Source organism: Equus quagga, chromosome 3 (genome assembly GCF_021613505.1).
Source record: "Equus quagga isolate Etosha38 chromosome 3, UCLA_HA_Equagga_1.0, whole genome shotgun sequence".
NCBI lineage: Eukaryota > Metazoa > Chordata > Mammalia > Perissodactyla > Equidae > Equus > Equus quagga.
The window spans coordinates 68547188-68561815 of NC_060269.1; the positions used below are offsets into that span (position 1 = coordinate 68547188).

The following is a 14628-nucleotide window of genomic DNA, read 5'->3' on the forward strand; positions in this document are numbered from 1 at the left end:
AGAATATTCAAATTAGAAAGGAAAGAGGGGACATTACTACTGACTTTACAGAAATATTAAGGTTGTAACAGAATCCTTTGAACAACTATACATCAACAAATTGGATGACCTAGATGATATGGACAAATTCCTAGAAAAACAAACTACCAAAACTGTCTCAAGAAGACCTATAGCAAGTAAGGAGCTTTAATTAGCAATCAGAAACCTCTCAGCAAAGAAAAGCCCAGGACCAGAAGGCTCCACTGTGAACTTCTATGAAATATTTTTGAATGAATTAACACCAGTCCTTCTCAAACTCTTCCAAAAATGTTGAAGAGAAGGGAACAGAACCTAACTCATTCTATGAGGCTAGCATTCCCCTGACACCAAAGCCAGACAATGATGCCAGAAGAAAAGAAAACCACAGATCAGTATACCTTTATGAATATAAATGCAAAGAAATCATCAAAAAAATACTAGCAAACTTAATTAAGCATATTTTTTTAATACTCTTCTTTTACAACTCAACTTGAGCTTGGTTTGTTTGTTTGTTTGTTTTGGTGAGGAGCGATTGGCCCTGAGCTAACATCTGTTGCCAATCTTCCTCTTTTTTTTCCTCCCAAAGCCCCAGTACGTAGTCGTATATCCTAGTTGTCAGTCTTTCTAGTTCTTCTATGAGGGATGCCGCCACAGCATGGCTTGATGAGTGATGTGCGGGTCCGTGCCCAGGATCCGAACCAAAGTGGAGCACATGAACTTAACACTCGGCCAAGGGGCCAGCTCTGAATTCAGCATATTAAAAGGACTACGCAGCATACCCTAGGGGATTTATCTCAGGAATGCAACAGTGTGTCAATATATGAAAATCAATCAATGTAATACATGACATTAATCGAATGAAGGGGGAAAGCCACATGATCATCTTGATTGATGCAGGAAAATCATCTGACAAAATCCAATACACTTTCGTGATAAAAATACTCAATAAACTAGGACTAGAAGGAACTTTTCTCAACATGATAAAGATTGTCTATGAAAAACCGTAGCCAACATACTCAGTAGTGAAGACTGAACGCTTTTCCTGTAAGATCAGGAACAAGACCAGATGCCCAATTTCACCACTTCTATTTGACATAGTATTGGAAGTTCTAGCCAGAGCAATTAGGCAAGAAAAAGTAATAAAAGGAATCCAAATGGGAAAGGAAGAAGTAGAAGTATCACTTCTTGTGGATCACGTGATCTTATATGTAAAAAATGTAAAGGATCCACGTGCAAAAAAACTCTATTAGAACTAACAAATGAATTCTAACCTGCTAGAACTAGTAACATCAACACATGAAAATCACTTATATTTCTATATGCTAGCAATGAACAATCCCAAAAGGAAATTAAAACAATTCCATATGGAATGGCATCAAAAAGAATAAACTATTTAAGAATAAATGTAACAAGGAGGCACAAGACTTTTACATTGAAAACTACAAAACATTGCTGAAAAAAGTGCAAAGAGACATAAATAAACAGGAAGACTTTCCATGTTCATGGGTTGGAAGACAGTGTTGTTAAGATGACGGTATTAACTGAAACAATATGCAGATTCAATGCAGTCCCTCTCGAAATTCCAACAGTGTAACTTCAGAAACAGAAGAACCCATCTTCAAATTCATATGGAGTTAAGAGGGACCCAGAATAGCCAAAGTAATGTTGAAAAAGAAAAACAAAGTTGAAGGACTCACACCTGATATCCAAGCTATGACAAAAGTACAGTAATCCAAACAGTGTGATCCTGGCATAAGGATTACACATACAGACCTATGGATTGATAGAAATAAGCCCTCATGTCTATGTTAACTGATTTTTGATGTGGGTGCCAAGACCATTCAATGGGGAAGGAGTAGTCTCTTCAACAAATAGCACTGAAGAAACTGGATATCCAACATGCAAAGAATGAAGTTGGGCCCTTACCTTACATCACATAAAAAATTAACTCAAAATGAATCAAAGACCAAAATAAAAGAGATATAACTTTAAAACTCTTAGAAGAAAACATAGGGACATTTCTTTTTTGTTTTCCCCCCGAGGAATATTAGCCCTGAGCTAACTGCTGCCAATCCTCCTCTTTTCGTTGAGGAAGACTGGCCCTGAGCTAAAATCCGTGCCCATCTTCCTCTACTTTATATGTGGGATGCCTACCACAGCATGCCGCGCCAAGTGGTGCCATGTCTGCACCGGGATCTGAACCAGCAAACCCCGGGCCACCGAAGCAGAACATGCGAACTTAACCGCTGCACCACCGGCCCAGACCCAGGGACATTTCTTGATGACTTTGGATTTGGCAATGGTTTTTTAATATGACATGAGAAGCATAGCAACAAAAGAAAAAAATGGATAAATCAAACTACATCAAAATTTAAAACCGTGCATCAAAGGACTCAATCAACTAAATGAAAAGGCAACCCACAGAGTGTGAGAAAATACTTGTGAGTCAAATAACTGATAAGGGTTTAATATCCAGAATATATAAATCAGTCCTACCCCTCAATATCAAAAAGACAAACAACCCAATTAAAAAGTGGGCAAAGGACTTGAATAGACCTTTCTCCACAGAAGATATGCAAATGACCAACAAGCATATGAAAAGATGCTCACTATCACTAATCATAAGAGATGTGCAAATCAGAACCACAATGAGATATCACCTCACACCCATTATGATGGCTACTATCAACAATACAAAAAATAACAAGTGTTGGTGGGGATCTGGAGAAATTGGAACCCTTGTGCACTGTTGATGAGATTGTAAAGTAGTACGACCCTTATGGAAAACAGTATTGAGGCTCCTCAAAAAATTAAAAAATTAAAATACCGTATGATCCAGCAATCCCACTTCTGGGTATATATCCAAAAGAATTGAAAGCAAGGTCTCAAACTGATATTTGCACACCCAATTTCACGGAACTATTCACCATAGCTGAGAAGTGGAAGCAACCCACAGGTGCATCGATGGATGAATGGATAAACAAAATGTGTTATGTACGTGCAATGGGGCATTATTCAGCCTTTAAAAAGGACTGAAATTCTGATACATGCTCCAACATGGATGAACCTCAAAAACATTGTGCTCAATAAGCCAAACACAATCATTGCGTGATTCCCTCATAGGGATATCTAGACTAGACTAATTCTGAGATACAGAAAACACATGAGCGGTTACCAGGGGCTGAGGGGGAAGGGGAAACGGGGAGTGATTGCTTAATGAGTACAGAGTTTCTGTTTAGGGTGAAAAAATCTTTGCAAATAGATAGTGGTGGTGGTTGTACAAAGAATATAGTTAATACCACTGAATTGTACACTTAAAAGTGGTAAAATGGCAAATTTTATGTTACGTATATTTTACTACGATAAAAGAAAAAATGAATATAGAGAAGGAGAGGTTGATCCTTCAGGGGAGAGCGAGGTCACCTGAAGGAGCAGTCCTGGAGGTGCCAGTCTAGCCTCGGGACATGGGCTCCGGGAAGGGAGAGCTCCTGCAATGACTGAAATTCTGATACATGCAGCAGCACGCCTGAGCCTCAAAAACATTATGCTCAGTGAAATGCGCCAAAGACAATCATGATTCCCTTGTAGGGTTGTCGAGACTAGGCTAGTTCTGAGCTACAGGACATAGGTGAGTAGTTCTCGGGGGCGGGGCGGGGGAAACGGGGAGCGACTGCTTACTGAGCACAGTGCAGTGGCTGGAGAACTCCTCTGCACACAGGGCACAAGCCCCTTTCTTTGGATCATTCTTTGACTGTTTACATAGGGGACCCATTTTTCCTCCCATTTTCCTGCCATGGCAGGTGGCGGGAACTTTAACTGAAGGCTTGTCCCTGATTGTTGTTTGTGTCTTCCACTGACTTGGAGCTCACTGAGGACAGAGATTAGGACTTTCTTCTGTGACTTTCCAGGGACCTGGGTGGCACTGTCCAATACAGTAGTCACTAGGCCTGTGAGAGTTTTGAGCACCTGAAATATGGCTACTCTGAATTGTGAGTGCTGTGAGGGAGAAAGAGTCCGTGGATTCTAAGACATACTCTGAAAAAATAGTGTAAAATATTTGAATGTTTTAAATTTATTACATGTTTAAGTGATATTATTTTGAATATATTGGTTAAAATAAATTTGACCTGTTTCCTTCTGCTCTTTTAAGGTGACGTCTGTAGTATTTGAATTTCATGTTGGCTTTTAATATATTTCTGTTACAATGCTGGTCAAGGGTGTATGGTAGATGCAGAATTGATGAACTGGCCAAAGCCCGAGAGAGTGGATTTCCCTGTTAGGATTCCACTGATGGCCGAAAGAGGGGTCCCCCAATCACCACTGCCAGCCCCTGGGAATCCTATAAGGATTCACCTACCAGATTTTCTCTCCCTTCCCAGGATACCATGTTTCAGAAGACAGTAGAAGTTGTACACCATGCACAGATGGAGTGGATTATACCAGTCACAAGAATCTGTTCTCTTCCTGCTTACCGTGCTCTACATGTAAATCAGGTACAGAACATGGAGACCCCACGCCAAGTGCAAGGGTGATGAGGTGGGCATTGCAGCCCACATGGCGTCAGGACACCTGGATTCCAACCCTTCTTGCTCTTCATCTTAATCCAATCCATCTTGGTCTTAATGATGCATGCAGGCTGCATGATTATGACTTAGGTCAATAAAATAAGAATAGAAATTATTTTTACAGTGCATGCCACGTGGTAGGGAAATCTTTTAAACCATCAGATGAAAGTGGTGGGAAAATAAGTGTCCCTTGATGGAGGGAGCTGTGTAGTTAGAGCACAAGAAACAGCCTGGCCCAGGAGAAGGGCTAGATTTGAGCTGTGGCGTGGGTCTGGTCCTGGGCCAGGCTCCTCTTGGCCCTGCAGTCGGTGCCCATGGCAGGTGCTCAGCCTCTCTCAGCCTTCACAGCCTAAGGCCCGTCTGCCTCTCCAGCAGGGCTAGGTTTTGGTGAGTCACCCAGGGTTCCTCTCCATCCACAGTCCCTCAGGTTATACCCCGCCCTTCCTACTGACCCAGTGAGCTAAAATTTTTCTCCCTATCCTGATGCTTTAAATAATGAATCGTGTCCTTTTTTTTACACCTCTGGGTGTTGGTGACAGGTGGATGGTGGCTGTCCTTTAAGTACCCCACATGTGTGCTGCAGCCACTGACCCTCAAAGCTGCAGTGAACCGAGTGGAGCTGAGCGGGAGGGAGTGGGGCGGTGAAGAAGTGTTGAGGGACACATGAGGGAAACACATCCCCAAAACCGTGTCCTTTGTCATCAGATGAAGAACGAATAGCTGACTGCACCAGAACTGAGGACACACAGTGTCGGTGCAAACGTGGCACTTTCCACGGAGAAGATTTCCCCGAGGTCTGCCAGACCTGCCGCAGCAGGTGAGACGAGGAGCCGCCGAGGCTCCCAGCCCACAGAAGACACAGGTTCCCCCACCCTCTCTCTGTCCTCGTCCATGCAGCCCCTCTGCCTCCCCAGGGTTCCCTGTGCCTGTGGGGTCTTCTGAGCCTGCAGCGGCGCTCGTCATCCATCAGCGTGCCCCCACCCTGGCCCCTGCAGTGTCCCCTTCCCTGATCTCACAACGTGTTTGCCCTGCGGCCGGGTAAAGTTTTCCACGGGGCACAGTGGGCCACTATGTAGGGCCCGTGATGCTCTCAGTGGCCCCAGAAAAGGTTTAGTTTCTTCTGAATCACAAGGGAAAACTGAGTGGAGTGCAGCTGGGCTTGTCTTCTTCTTTACAACAATTGCGTCGTCAAGTGTGATTTTTAATATTATTTTTATGCAGGCGGGGCCCGTGAACACGAATGTGACCACAGCTGAGCCCCCATGACACCTAGCCTGTGGCTCCTTCCCGGTTCCCACAAAGCCCTGAGCCAACTCAGCCTGCCTGGCCCAGGCCCCTGTCACCCCAGTGAGACGTGCGTTTCCCCGTTACTGGGATTCAGGGTCCAGCAGTAATTTCCTGTTCTCTGACCCCGGTGTTGGCCACGATTGGTAGGAATAGTCAGCACGGGGAGGACAAGACGTTCCTTGTATTAAAGGTTGATGGAGGATGAGGCTCAGCTGGCGCCTAAAGGGCTTCTGACCCTTGACCTGGGTGAGATGCCCCCTCATGCAGGGCTCCACCCGCAGCCAGGGAAGCTCAGCTTGCAGAGAAGGCGCAGCCCCTGCAGGTGCAGCTCTGAACACTCAGCAGGGGCCCCAGGGGCTGAAGTGCGCATGCTCAGATCCTCTGGCACCCAGCAGGGGAGTGAGGGGCCCAGGGCCTGCAGACAGGAGAAGGCCGCTCTTCCTCCACTCTTAGGGACATTGGGCGGGAGGTTGTGCCCTCTTTCTCCTCCTCTTGCCAGCTCTCCCTCACCGATCCCCTCCATGTCCTTTCTGTGTCTGTGCCCAGGTGCCCTGATGGGATGGTTGAGGCCAGTCCCTGTACCCCCTGGAGTGACCTCAAGTGTGTCCACCAAGGATCAGGTACCCAGGCCAGTGGGGAGGCCCCGGTTCCTGGAGAGCCAGTGACCGTGGGGCTACCCACTACTCCCTCTCGCTCCTCAGGCAATCCATGGCCGGTGATCGGGATTGTAGTCGGGGCTGTGGCTGTGGCTGTGGCTGTCCTGCTGCTGGGGCTGACTGTGTATCTTTGCCGGAGGCGCATCCTTCAAGGTGAGGTGGGCGGGGAGGCGCTGACGCTCTCTGCCTCCCTCACTCCCCGCTTTGTTTCTCCCGACAGAAGGGCCCTCCCCTCCAACTCCCGAACCCCCTGGTCTTTCTGGTCTCGCTCTGATCTTGTTCCTGTCATCTCCCTCCATCTCCCACCTCACCTGCACCTCACGAGGGCCGAGATCACATCAGTGCCCTCTTCTTGGGGCTGACGGTCACCTCCTGTCCCTAGATAAGTCCAGGGGGGCAGAGCCAGTTCTTCATGCCTTCGGGCCCCGGCCAGGGCAGAGGGGCGGTCCGCTCCTCGACTGGGTGCCTGGACTCAAGAGGAGAGGGTCAGGGGTCTGCACAGCTTTGGTCAGAGCAGAACCCAACAGAGATCTATATGTGTTTATTTTTATTTCCCCGTCCCCCAGGGTGCCTGGGGTTGGAATGGCCCCCTCCTGTCACCAGGCCCGGGGCTCCTTGTTTGGTGTCTGAGCCCCCAGCCCACACCCTGCCCCTGCACTGTCCATGGACAGGGAGGCGCTGCAAAGAGGCCTCTCCATGGCTAAGGCGGATGCCCCTTCTCTTCTAGGTTGTGAAGTGGCCGCCAACTGCATAAACAGAGTAAGCTGGTTTCTCCAGGATCTGGCCGCATCAGGCCCTCTGGAACCTCTTCCCGCCCACAGCAAGCCCTGGGTGGATGTGGTCCCCATTGTCCTGTACTGCTGCCCCTGGCTCTTAAAGTGGCCTGGGGGCCTGGGCTGACCGTAAGAGGTCAAGTGGCCCGTTGTGAGCAGCCCCCAGGCCTGTTGGCAGTGCCGAGTCCTGTCCTTCCTGCTGCTTGTGAGACGCCCTCACCCCATGGCCCTGCCCCTGGGCATCGGGGGCGTCAGGCAGGGGTGCCGACCCTCGAGTCCTGGATGTGCTGAGCCTGGGCCAGCCTGGGGGACAGCGTGGGAGGGGATGGGGGAGAGCCTGCCGTGTCCCCTGGGGCCCTGCAGGGGGCTGTGGGTGAGGACCCCTGAGGCAGCTCTTTGCCTTCCCAAGGTCTTTTTCCTGCGCTCCTGTCCCCCAAGAAGACCTGAGGCTCTGGACAACGCCTACAACGAGACCCTGAACAACAGAGAGTCATCGTCCACCCTGGTTTCTGAGCAGGAACTGGAAGGCGAGGAGCAGGCAGAGCCGACAGGTGTCAGCGCACAGTCCCCAGGGGAAGCAGAGCGTCTGCTGGTGAGTGGGTGATGGGCCATGTGGCGCCCTGGCCCTTCTGCTTGCCCAGGACCGTGGTAGGAACAGGGAAAGGCTGGCACTGGTCAGGTCTCCTGTCCATGGGAAGTGGTGATGGAGGGAGATCTGGGCCCAGAAGAGGAGGAGGCTGCGTGTGCAGGAGCCCGCCACCCGGATATGGTAGAGTGTCAGCCCTGTGGCCTGTGTGGGTCTTCCTATCTGTCCAGTTCTCACTGTATCCCCAGAGTCTAGAATAAGAGCCATAGAGCAGGCGCTTCTATGATTGTTGAATCATGACAGCTACATAGTGCTCCACTGTGTGTTACTTAATTTTAAGCCACTCCTCATATCACTAAGAATTTCAAGTTTATTTCAAGATTATTATTACATTGAACATGTAAAAAAATTCTTAGTCCAGATATCTGATCATATTTGTATTGTGGCTTCTTAGAAGAAGTAGGATTTCTAGGTTAATGTGTAGAAGTAGTTTTTGCTGGATGCATGCACACACACACACACATATCCAGTTTGGTTCATATCAGCTCATCAGTTTCGATGTGACATTGAGTAGTAAATCTGTAGAAACGTTTAATTTTTCATTCCTCATAAGCTTGAAAAGTCATTTCCCCCAGTATAAGATAGGATGAAATTCTCTCATTTCTTACAGAGGTTTTTTCTTTAATAACGATTTTTATCACATAGAAATATCATCTAAATGGGATTTATTTTGTGATATGGTATGTCGTGAGGTGCCCCCTGAATTCTGACTCACCCCCTCCCTCCTCCAACTCCGTTTAGCGGCTGATGCTCACACATCTCTCTGCTTCTGGTCCCTCCATTATCACTTGTGAAATGTTTGCATTGACAATGATCCTGTTTGTAATTAGAGTGCTCCTTTCTGTTCCTTTTCTGCATCTATATTACATTCTTTTTAAATAAAGAGAAAGTATAAAAGGAAACAAACAAAAAAGGCCAATAATCCCTTCATCCGGATTGATCACTTTTCACTTTTTTTCAATGTGGTTAATACATATCCACAGTGAGAAACTGTCAGTGGTACAGAAAGGTTCTCAGTGGGCAGTGACCGACTCCTGCTCTTGCCCCTGGCTCTCAGCCCCTGGCTCTTTTCATTTCACATAACCACGAGACATAATTGTTTGTGGTTCTTGGCTTAAATCTTTATGCAAATACCATCTGTGTACAATATCCCACCAAATGAAACTTTCTAATATGTCTTAATATCTGGGAGAGCAAATAACTCTTCTTTCCTTTTTCAAAATTTATTTTTACCCAGATAAAATTTAGAATTATTTTATAAGATTTCCTCCACCCCAAAAAAATCATTGGAATTTTTTTATATCATCTTAAATTCATAAATTAATCTAGGAAGAATTGAGATCTTGTCAATATTAAATATTTTTCTTATCAAAGAAGATAGCATTTCAAGTCAAGGGTTTTATTATGACTCAGTTAAGATTTGTGTTTTTCTTCAGATAAATTACTCCTGTTTCCTGTCAAAGCTGTTTCTTTGTACCTTATGTGTTTTGTTGTCTTATCGGTTGGATCCTCTTATAATTCTATTTTTTAATTTATTGTTTAGCAAGACATACATTCTTTTTTAAATATTGCAGTTTACACCATAGAGCTTTTTAAAAATATATAATCACATCTAAAATAGTGACTGTTTCTGCCCGCTTCCTCGGGTCGTGCCTCATTTGTGTTTCCCGTCTTGCTGCATGGCCCAGGACTTAGAGAACAAATGTTCAGAGATGCTGAGAGAAGGCAGGTGTTTTCGTCTTGATTTGATTTCATTGGGAAGGCCTCCAATATTTCCTTAGGAATGATGTTGACTCTTGGTTTCATATAGAAAATCTTATCATTATGAGTGCACTATGGATGCAAAATAGGATCTTATCCTATTTTGAGGTGTTTTTAAAAAATCAGAATTCATATTTAATTTTACAAAATACCTTTCCATACTCCATGGAGACTATCTAATGCTTTCATTCTCTTATTTAGACTATTTAAATAGTACACTGTTATTGCTGAAACTATCTTTGCATTAATGGAATAAACCTTTACTTTTGATTTTCCAAAGTGCCCCCATCTATCTTCTTCCTTTGAGTCACATAAAAGCCTGTGGTGGGCTGACTCTTTTGATGGGGTGGGTGGGGATGGACTGCACGGGGCAGAAGGGAACTGTGTGGGGTGGAGAGAATGTTCCATGTCTTGATTGGGTGATGGTTACTTGGGTGTATACAGTTGTCAGAGCTGGAACGACACTTGAGAAGTGGGCATTATGCAGGTAGGGTGGGCCTCCGTGAGCACACAAGCACACGCAGCCTGAGAGCTGCACGGAGTGGGAGGTTCCTCTCCATTTCCATGGAGACCTGGGAGGCGAGGTGGCTGCCCCAGGCCACACGGCTGGCTGGTTGTCAGGCTCAGGTCTGAGATCTAGGACTCTTGTCTCGACCCGAGGGCAGTCTCCACTGTATTTCACAGGGACCTGCAGGAGCTGAAGGGTCTCAGATGAGAAGGAGGCTGCTGGTTCCAGCCAACGGTGCAGACCCCACTGAAAGTGAGTGTTTTATTCGGGGCAGTGGAGGGAAGAGGGTCAGTATCCTTCCTGCTGTGTCTTAGCTGTTAGGGAAGTACAGAGCAGGGGATGCTGGACACAGGGGGCCTATGCTGATTGTCACTGGGCCATCGGGACCCTTAAGAGGAGGCTCTCCCACCTCTTCTCCCCTCACTGCACCCCTCTGTCCCCAACAACATCTGCTAGCACCTCCCTGTCTCTCCCTCCTCCACCATACTCTGTTCTCCTTTGTTGTTCAGTGCCAGGTTCCCCTACACTGAGGGCTTCCTAAGGGGCTAAGCTGACCAGCAGGGCACCCACTGGCCTCGGGAGGCTCCGAGCACCTGACCTGTGGCTAGGCCAAATTTGATGAGCTGTAATTGTAAACTACAAACCAGATTTCAAATCTTAGCACAAAATAGGAATATAAAATATCCCATTGGTAATTTTTTGCTTATTGATTGCATGTTAAATGATAATATTTTGTAGCTATCGAGTTAGTACCATATACAGTCATGCGTCACTTAACGATTGGGATACATTCTGAGAAATGCATTGTGTGAGAAATAGGTGATTTTGCCATTGTGCAAACATCATAGAGTACACTTACACAAACCTGGATGGCACAGCCTACTACACACCTAGGCTATATGGTACTAATGTTATGGTAGTACCACTGTCGTATATGTGGTCCATCACTGACTGAAAAGTCATTATGCAGCGCATGACTGTATTATTAAAATTAATATCACCTGTTTCTTTTTATTTTCTTCAATGCAGCTATTATCAACATTTAAACAAGTAGCCTGGCTTGCCTTATATACCTGTGGGTGGTGGTGTGCACTGTAGTACGGTCCCACGAGATGAGTGGTGTCTGCTCCATCTCACAGGTTAAATTCTGGCTCAGAGTCTGTCTGTCCTCATCTCGCTCTGCCACAGTGTCAGTGACGGAGCCCAGGCCGGGTGTAAAGCCAGAGACCTTGCTGCCTCCACAGGGGCAGGTGTGGCAGCCCTGGGACGTCCCTTGCTTGATGGGCACAGCCTGAGCGGGTTCCCTCCTCTGAGGACCTGTTGCACCCGGTCTGTCTCACGCCACATACTGCTTTCTCCCTCCATGACATCCGTCTCCCCTCCCAGGTGGGCTCTCAGCCTCCCTTAGGGCAGGATTCTCTGTTGACCTTGACTCCCCGCAGTGACTTGGGCCCAGGTGGGGCCCAGGCAGCGTGGCCTGATCCTTTGCTGATGGGAAGCAGGTAAGGGAGGCAGAGCAGCAGGCTCAGAGCAGGGGGAGCGCACAAGGTTCCACCAGGTTCCATTAGGTCTGGGCCTGACTGAGGGTCCTCTGCCCTTTCTGCAGGCGGCCCAGCTCACCTGACTGTCCCTGTGCTTTCCCCACCTAGGCCTGCAGCTGTTCTTTGATTACTTTCCAAGAATTGTGCCCTTTAAGTCATGGAAACGCTTGATGCGGCAGTTGGGTCTCACACAAAATGAGATCGATGTGACGGAAGCTGAAATCACGAGCCATCAGGATGCCTTGTATGCAATGCTGACGATCTGGCTCAAGAAAACAGGGCGGAGTGCCTCTGTCAACACCCTGCTGGATGCCTTGGAAACACTCGGGGAAAAATATGCGAAGGAGACAATTCAGGACCACCTGTTGGCCTCCGGAAAGTATGTCTATGAGGAAGATGGGGCAGGCTCTGCTGTGTCCTGAGTATCAAAGAATCTCTTTAGGAAACTAGAGGTTCCCTAGTTTACCTTCTCTCCTGGAAAAGACACGATTGGACACATGCCTAGTTCTTGACCAATACTTGAAGAAACTCTACCATCCGAAAGCATAGAGCTCTTGGAATGTTCTAGCACTTTTTCAAAGTAGGTGGAAGAATTTTTTTACTTATTTATTTTTTGGTGCGGAAGATAGGCCCTGAGCTAACATCTGTGCCAATCTTCCTCTATTTCGTATGTGGAATGCCACCACAGCATGGCTTGATGGCTGTGTGTAGGTCTGCACCTGGGATCCAAACTCATGAACCCCGGACCACTGAAGTGGAGCACGCTAACTTAACCACTATGCTACAGGGCTGGCCCCAGGTGGAATAATTTTTATGAAATGTTTGGTGTAATAAGCAACCTGTGGAAATGCCACGTCTAATGAGATTCTATGCAGAGTGTAGTTGTCTGTTCATATACATACTGAGAGCAGTTGTTTTAGGATATCATTCTTTTTCGGTTAATGCCACTTTTTATCCTAAGAGAACTGTGCTTTTTACTTGTATTTGTTATGTTGTAAGATGCAGTCGTGTTCATGTGTATGCATTTATTTATGTCTATTTTATGTGGCATTTTTGTATTTTTATATTTTTGTATATATTTATATGAGCACGGAAACCCTTTTAGAGCGGTACTTACTAAGTTGATTACATGGGTTACCTGAATGGGAGCAGGTGACCATAAGATGAGTAGAAATACAAAGGGGAGGATTGAAAACCCCATGTCTGTGGGGGGCACTGGTGGGTTCCAGTTCTCCCTCATACACACTTTGAGCTTGTTGTCCAGGATTAGATGACCGGCAACTTCTAAAGACCCCACTCTTTTCAACCTGGCAGTTTCATAGGTGTGTGAATATCTATGTTATTTACAGGCACATGTTTGCGAGCGAGCAAAGAGGGGAGAAGTGGTATCGCGTGCCACCCCGTGTCTGGGTGTCTGCACTGGGCAGCCGTGCATGGCCTCCTGCTCCTCGTCTGTGGGTGCCAGGTGCCGGGGGGAGGCTGGGAGATGGGTTGGATCTGAGGGGGCAATAGGTTCTATGTCAGGTACCATTTCAGGTCACGTTAGTGCACCCTCAGCCCTGTCTGGGCTCAAGGGAGAGAATGGGGTCTGCTCCTGGGGTCTGCTGCGTGCTCATGGGTTGTGCTAAATATCTGCTGACTCAGCACTGGATCTCCTCTCACTTCTTGGTCTGTGAATCTGAGGCCCAAGACTGCCTGTTCAGGGTACAGGTTCCCCATCTGAGGAGCTTAGTGCTGCCATAAGCATCTGACTTAACACGTAAATACTAATTCTTAGACACTGAGAATTGGGCCTAAAATGGCTGATATTTTGGAGTTTTGTTCTTGTATCACTTTCTCTTACTTTTTAAAATACTTTGTAACCACTTGAGCCCTCCTTCCACCATAACTATCGCTGTAGTATTCCAGTCATGACAAGATAAAGTTGTGGAGGTAGAAATTCTCAGGGTTTTTGGTCTTTTTCATCTCAAAGTTTTGTGTGTTGTCTTGTTCCAAGACTAGCGTGGCTGGCTGCAACTGGAATTGCCTGAACTTTTAGGCACGCTCAGGGTGCTGGTGTTCTAGTGGAGCTGGGTGGGGGCACAGCCTCCACGGCCTTAGGGCTTACATCCCTCTCCCACTTGCTTTCCCGAAAGACAGGTATTTCCTGCCTTAGCTGTTCCCTCAGTGCGGGCCACTCTGGCCTTATAGCTTTGGGTGGAGCCTTGAGTTTTTGCCAGTCGAGATTCAGTGGTCCCTTTCTCAGAGAACTTGAGTGCCCATCTAAAGTGTTAGCCATGTCAGTGCTTGTCACCTGTGTTCATTTAAGGTAAGCCTCATGAGAGCATGAAGTTATTTTTTTGTTTGTTTTATTTATTTTTCCTTTATATGTCTTACTGTTGTTTAATTTTAAATATATTCCAGTTTCTGTTAAAATTTGTTTCTTTATTTGAATATTTGATCTATTCCTTCACACTCGGTGTTCCTTGTTATTATTGCTGCTCCTGCTCAGTAATGCACAGTATTTATTCATTTTTATTTTTGCCTTTGACCCCCTTCACCCATTTCTCCCACCCCTACCCCCTACCTCTGGCAACCACCAGTCTGTTCTCTGTATCTGTGAGCTGAGTTTGTTTGTTTTAGATTCCACATATAAGTGAGGTCACACAGCATTTCTCTTTCTCTGTCACATTTCACTTAGCACAATACCCTGAAGGTCCTTCCTTGTTGTTGCAAATGGCAAGATTTCATTCTTTTTCGTGGCTGAATAATATTCGAGTGTGTGTACACAGCATTTTCCATATCCATTCATCCGTTGATAGACACTTAGGTTGCTTCCATATCTCAGCTGTTGCGAGTAATGCTGCAATGAACATGGACATGGGAGTGCCGAT

At 46.5% G+C, this 14628-nt stretch overlaps 1 protein-coding gene across 2 annotated transcripts in view; it reads left to right on the top strand.

Annotated features, from left to right (window-relative positions):
• LOC124237505 (tumor necrosis factor receptor superfamily member 10A-like) overlaps positions 1 to 14379 on the top strand; it is a 50273-nt gene extending 35894 nt beyond the window's left edge. The window contains exons 3-10 of one of the 2 annotated variants that reach the window (XM_046657212.1): positions 4398 to 4511; positions 5289 to 5400; positions 6417 to 6490; positions 6572 to 6679; positions 7254 to 7285; positions 7709 to 7891; positions 10391 to 10466; positions 11864 to 14379. In XM_046657212.1, the coding sequence (XP_046513168.1) occupies positions 4398 to 4511; positions 5289 to 5400; positions 6417 to 6490; positions 6572 to 6679; positions 7254 to 7285; positions 7709 to 7891; positions 10391 to 10466; positions 11864 to 12177 (1013 nt within the window). In that variant the 3' untranslated portion in view covers positions 12178 to 14379. Of the gene's footprint in view, positions 1 to 4397; positions 4512 to 5288; positions 5401 to 6416; positions 6680 to 7253; positions 7286 to 7708; positions 7892 to 10390; positions 10467 to 11863 lie in introns of both variants that reach the window. The other variant, XM_046657210.1, reaches the window with a different exon arrangement.
• Positions 14380 to 14628: the final 249 nt, after the last annotated feature.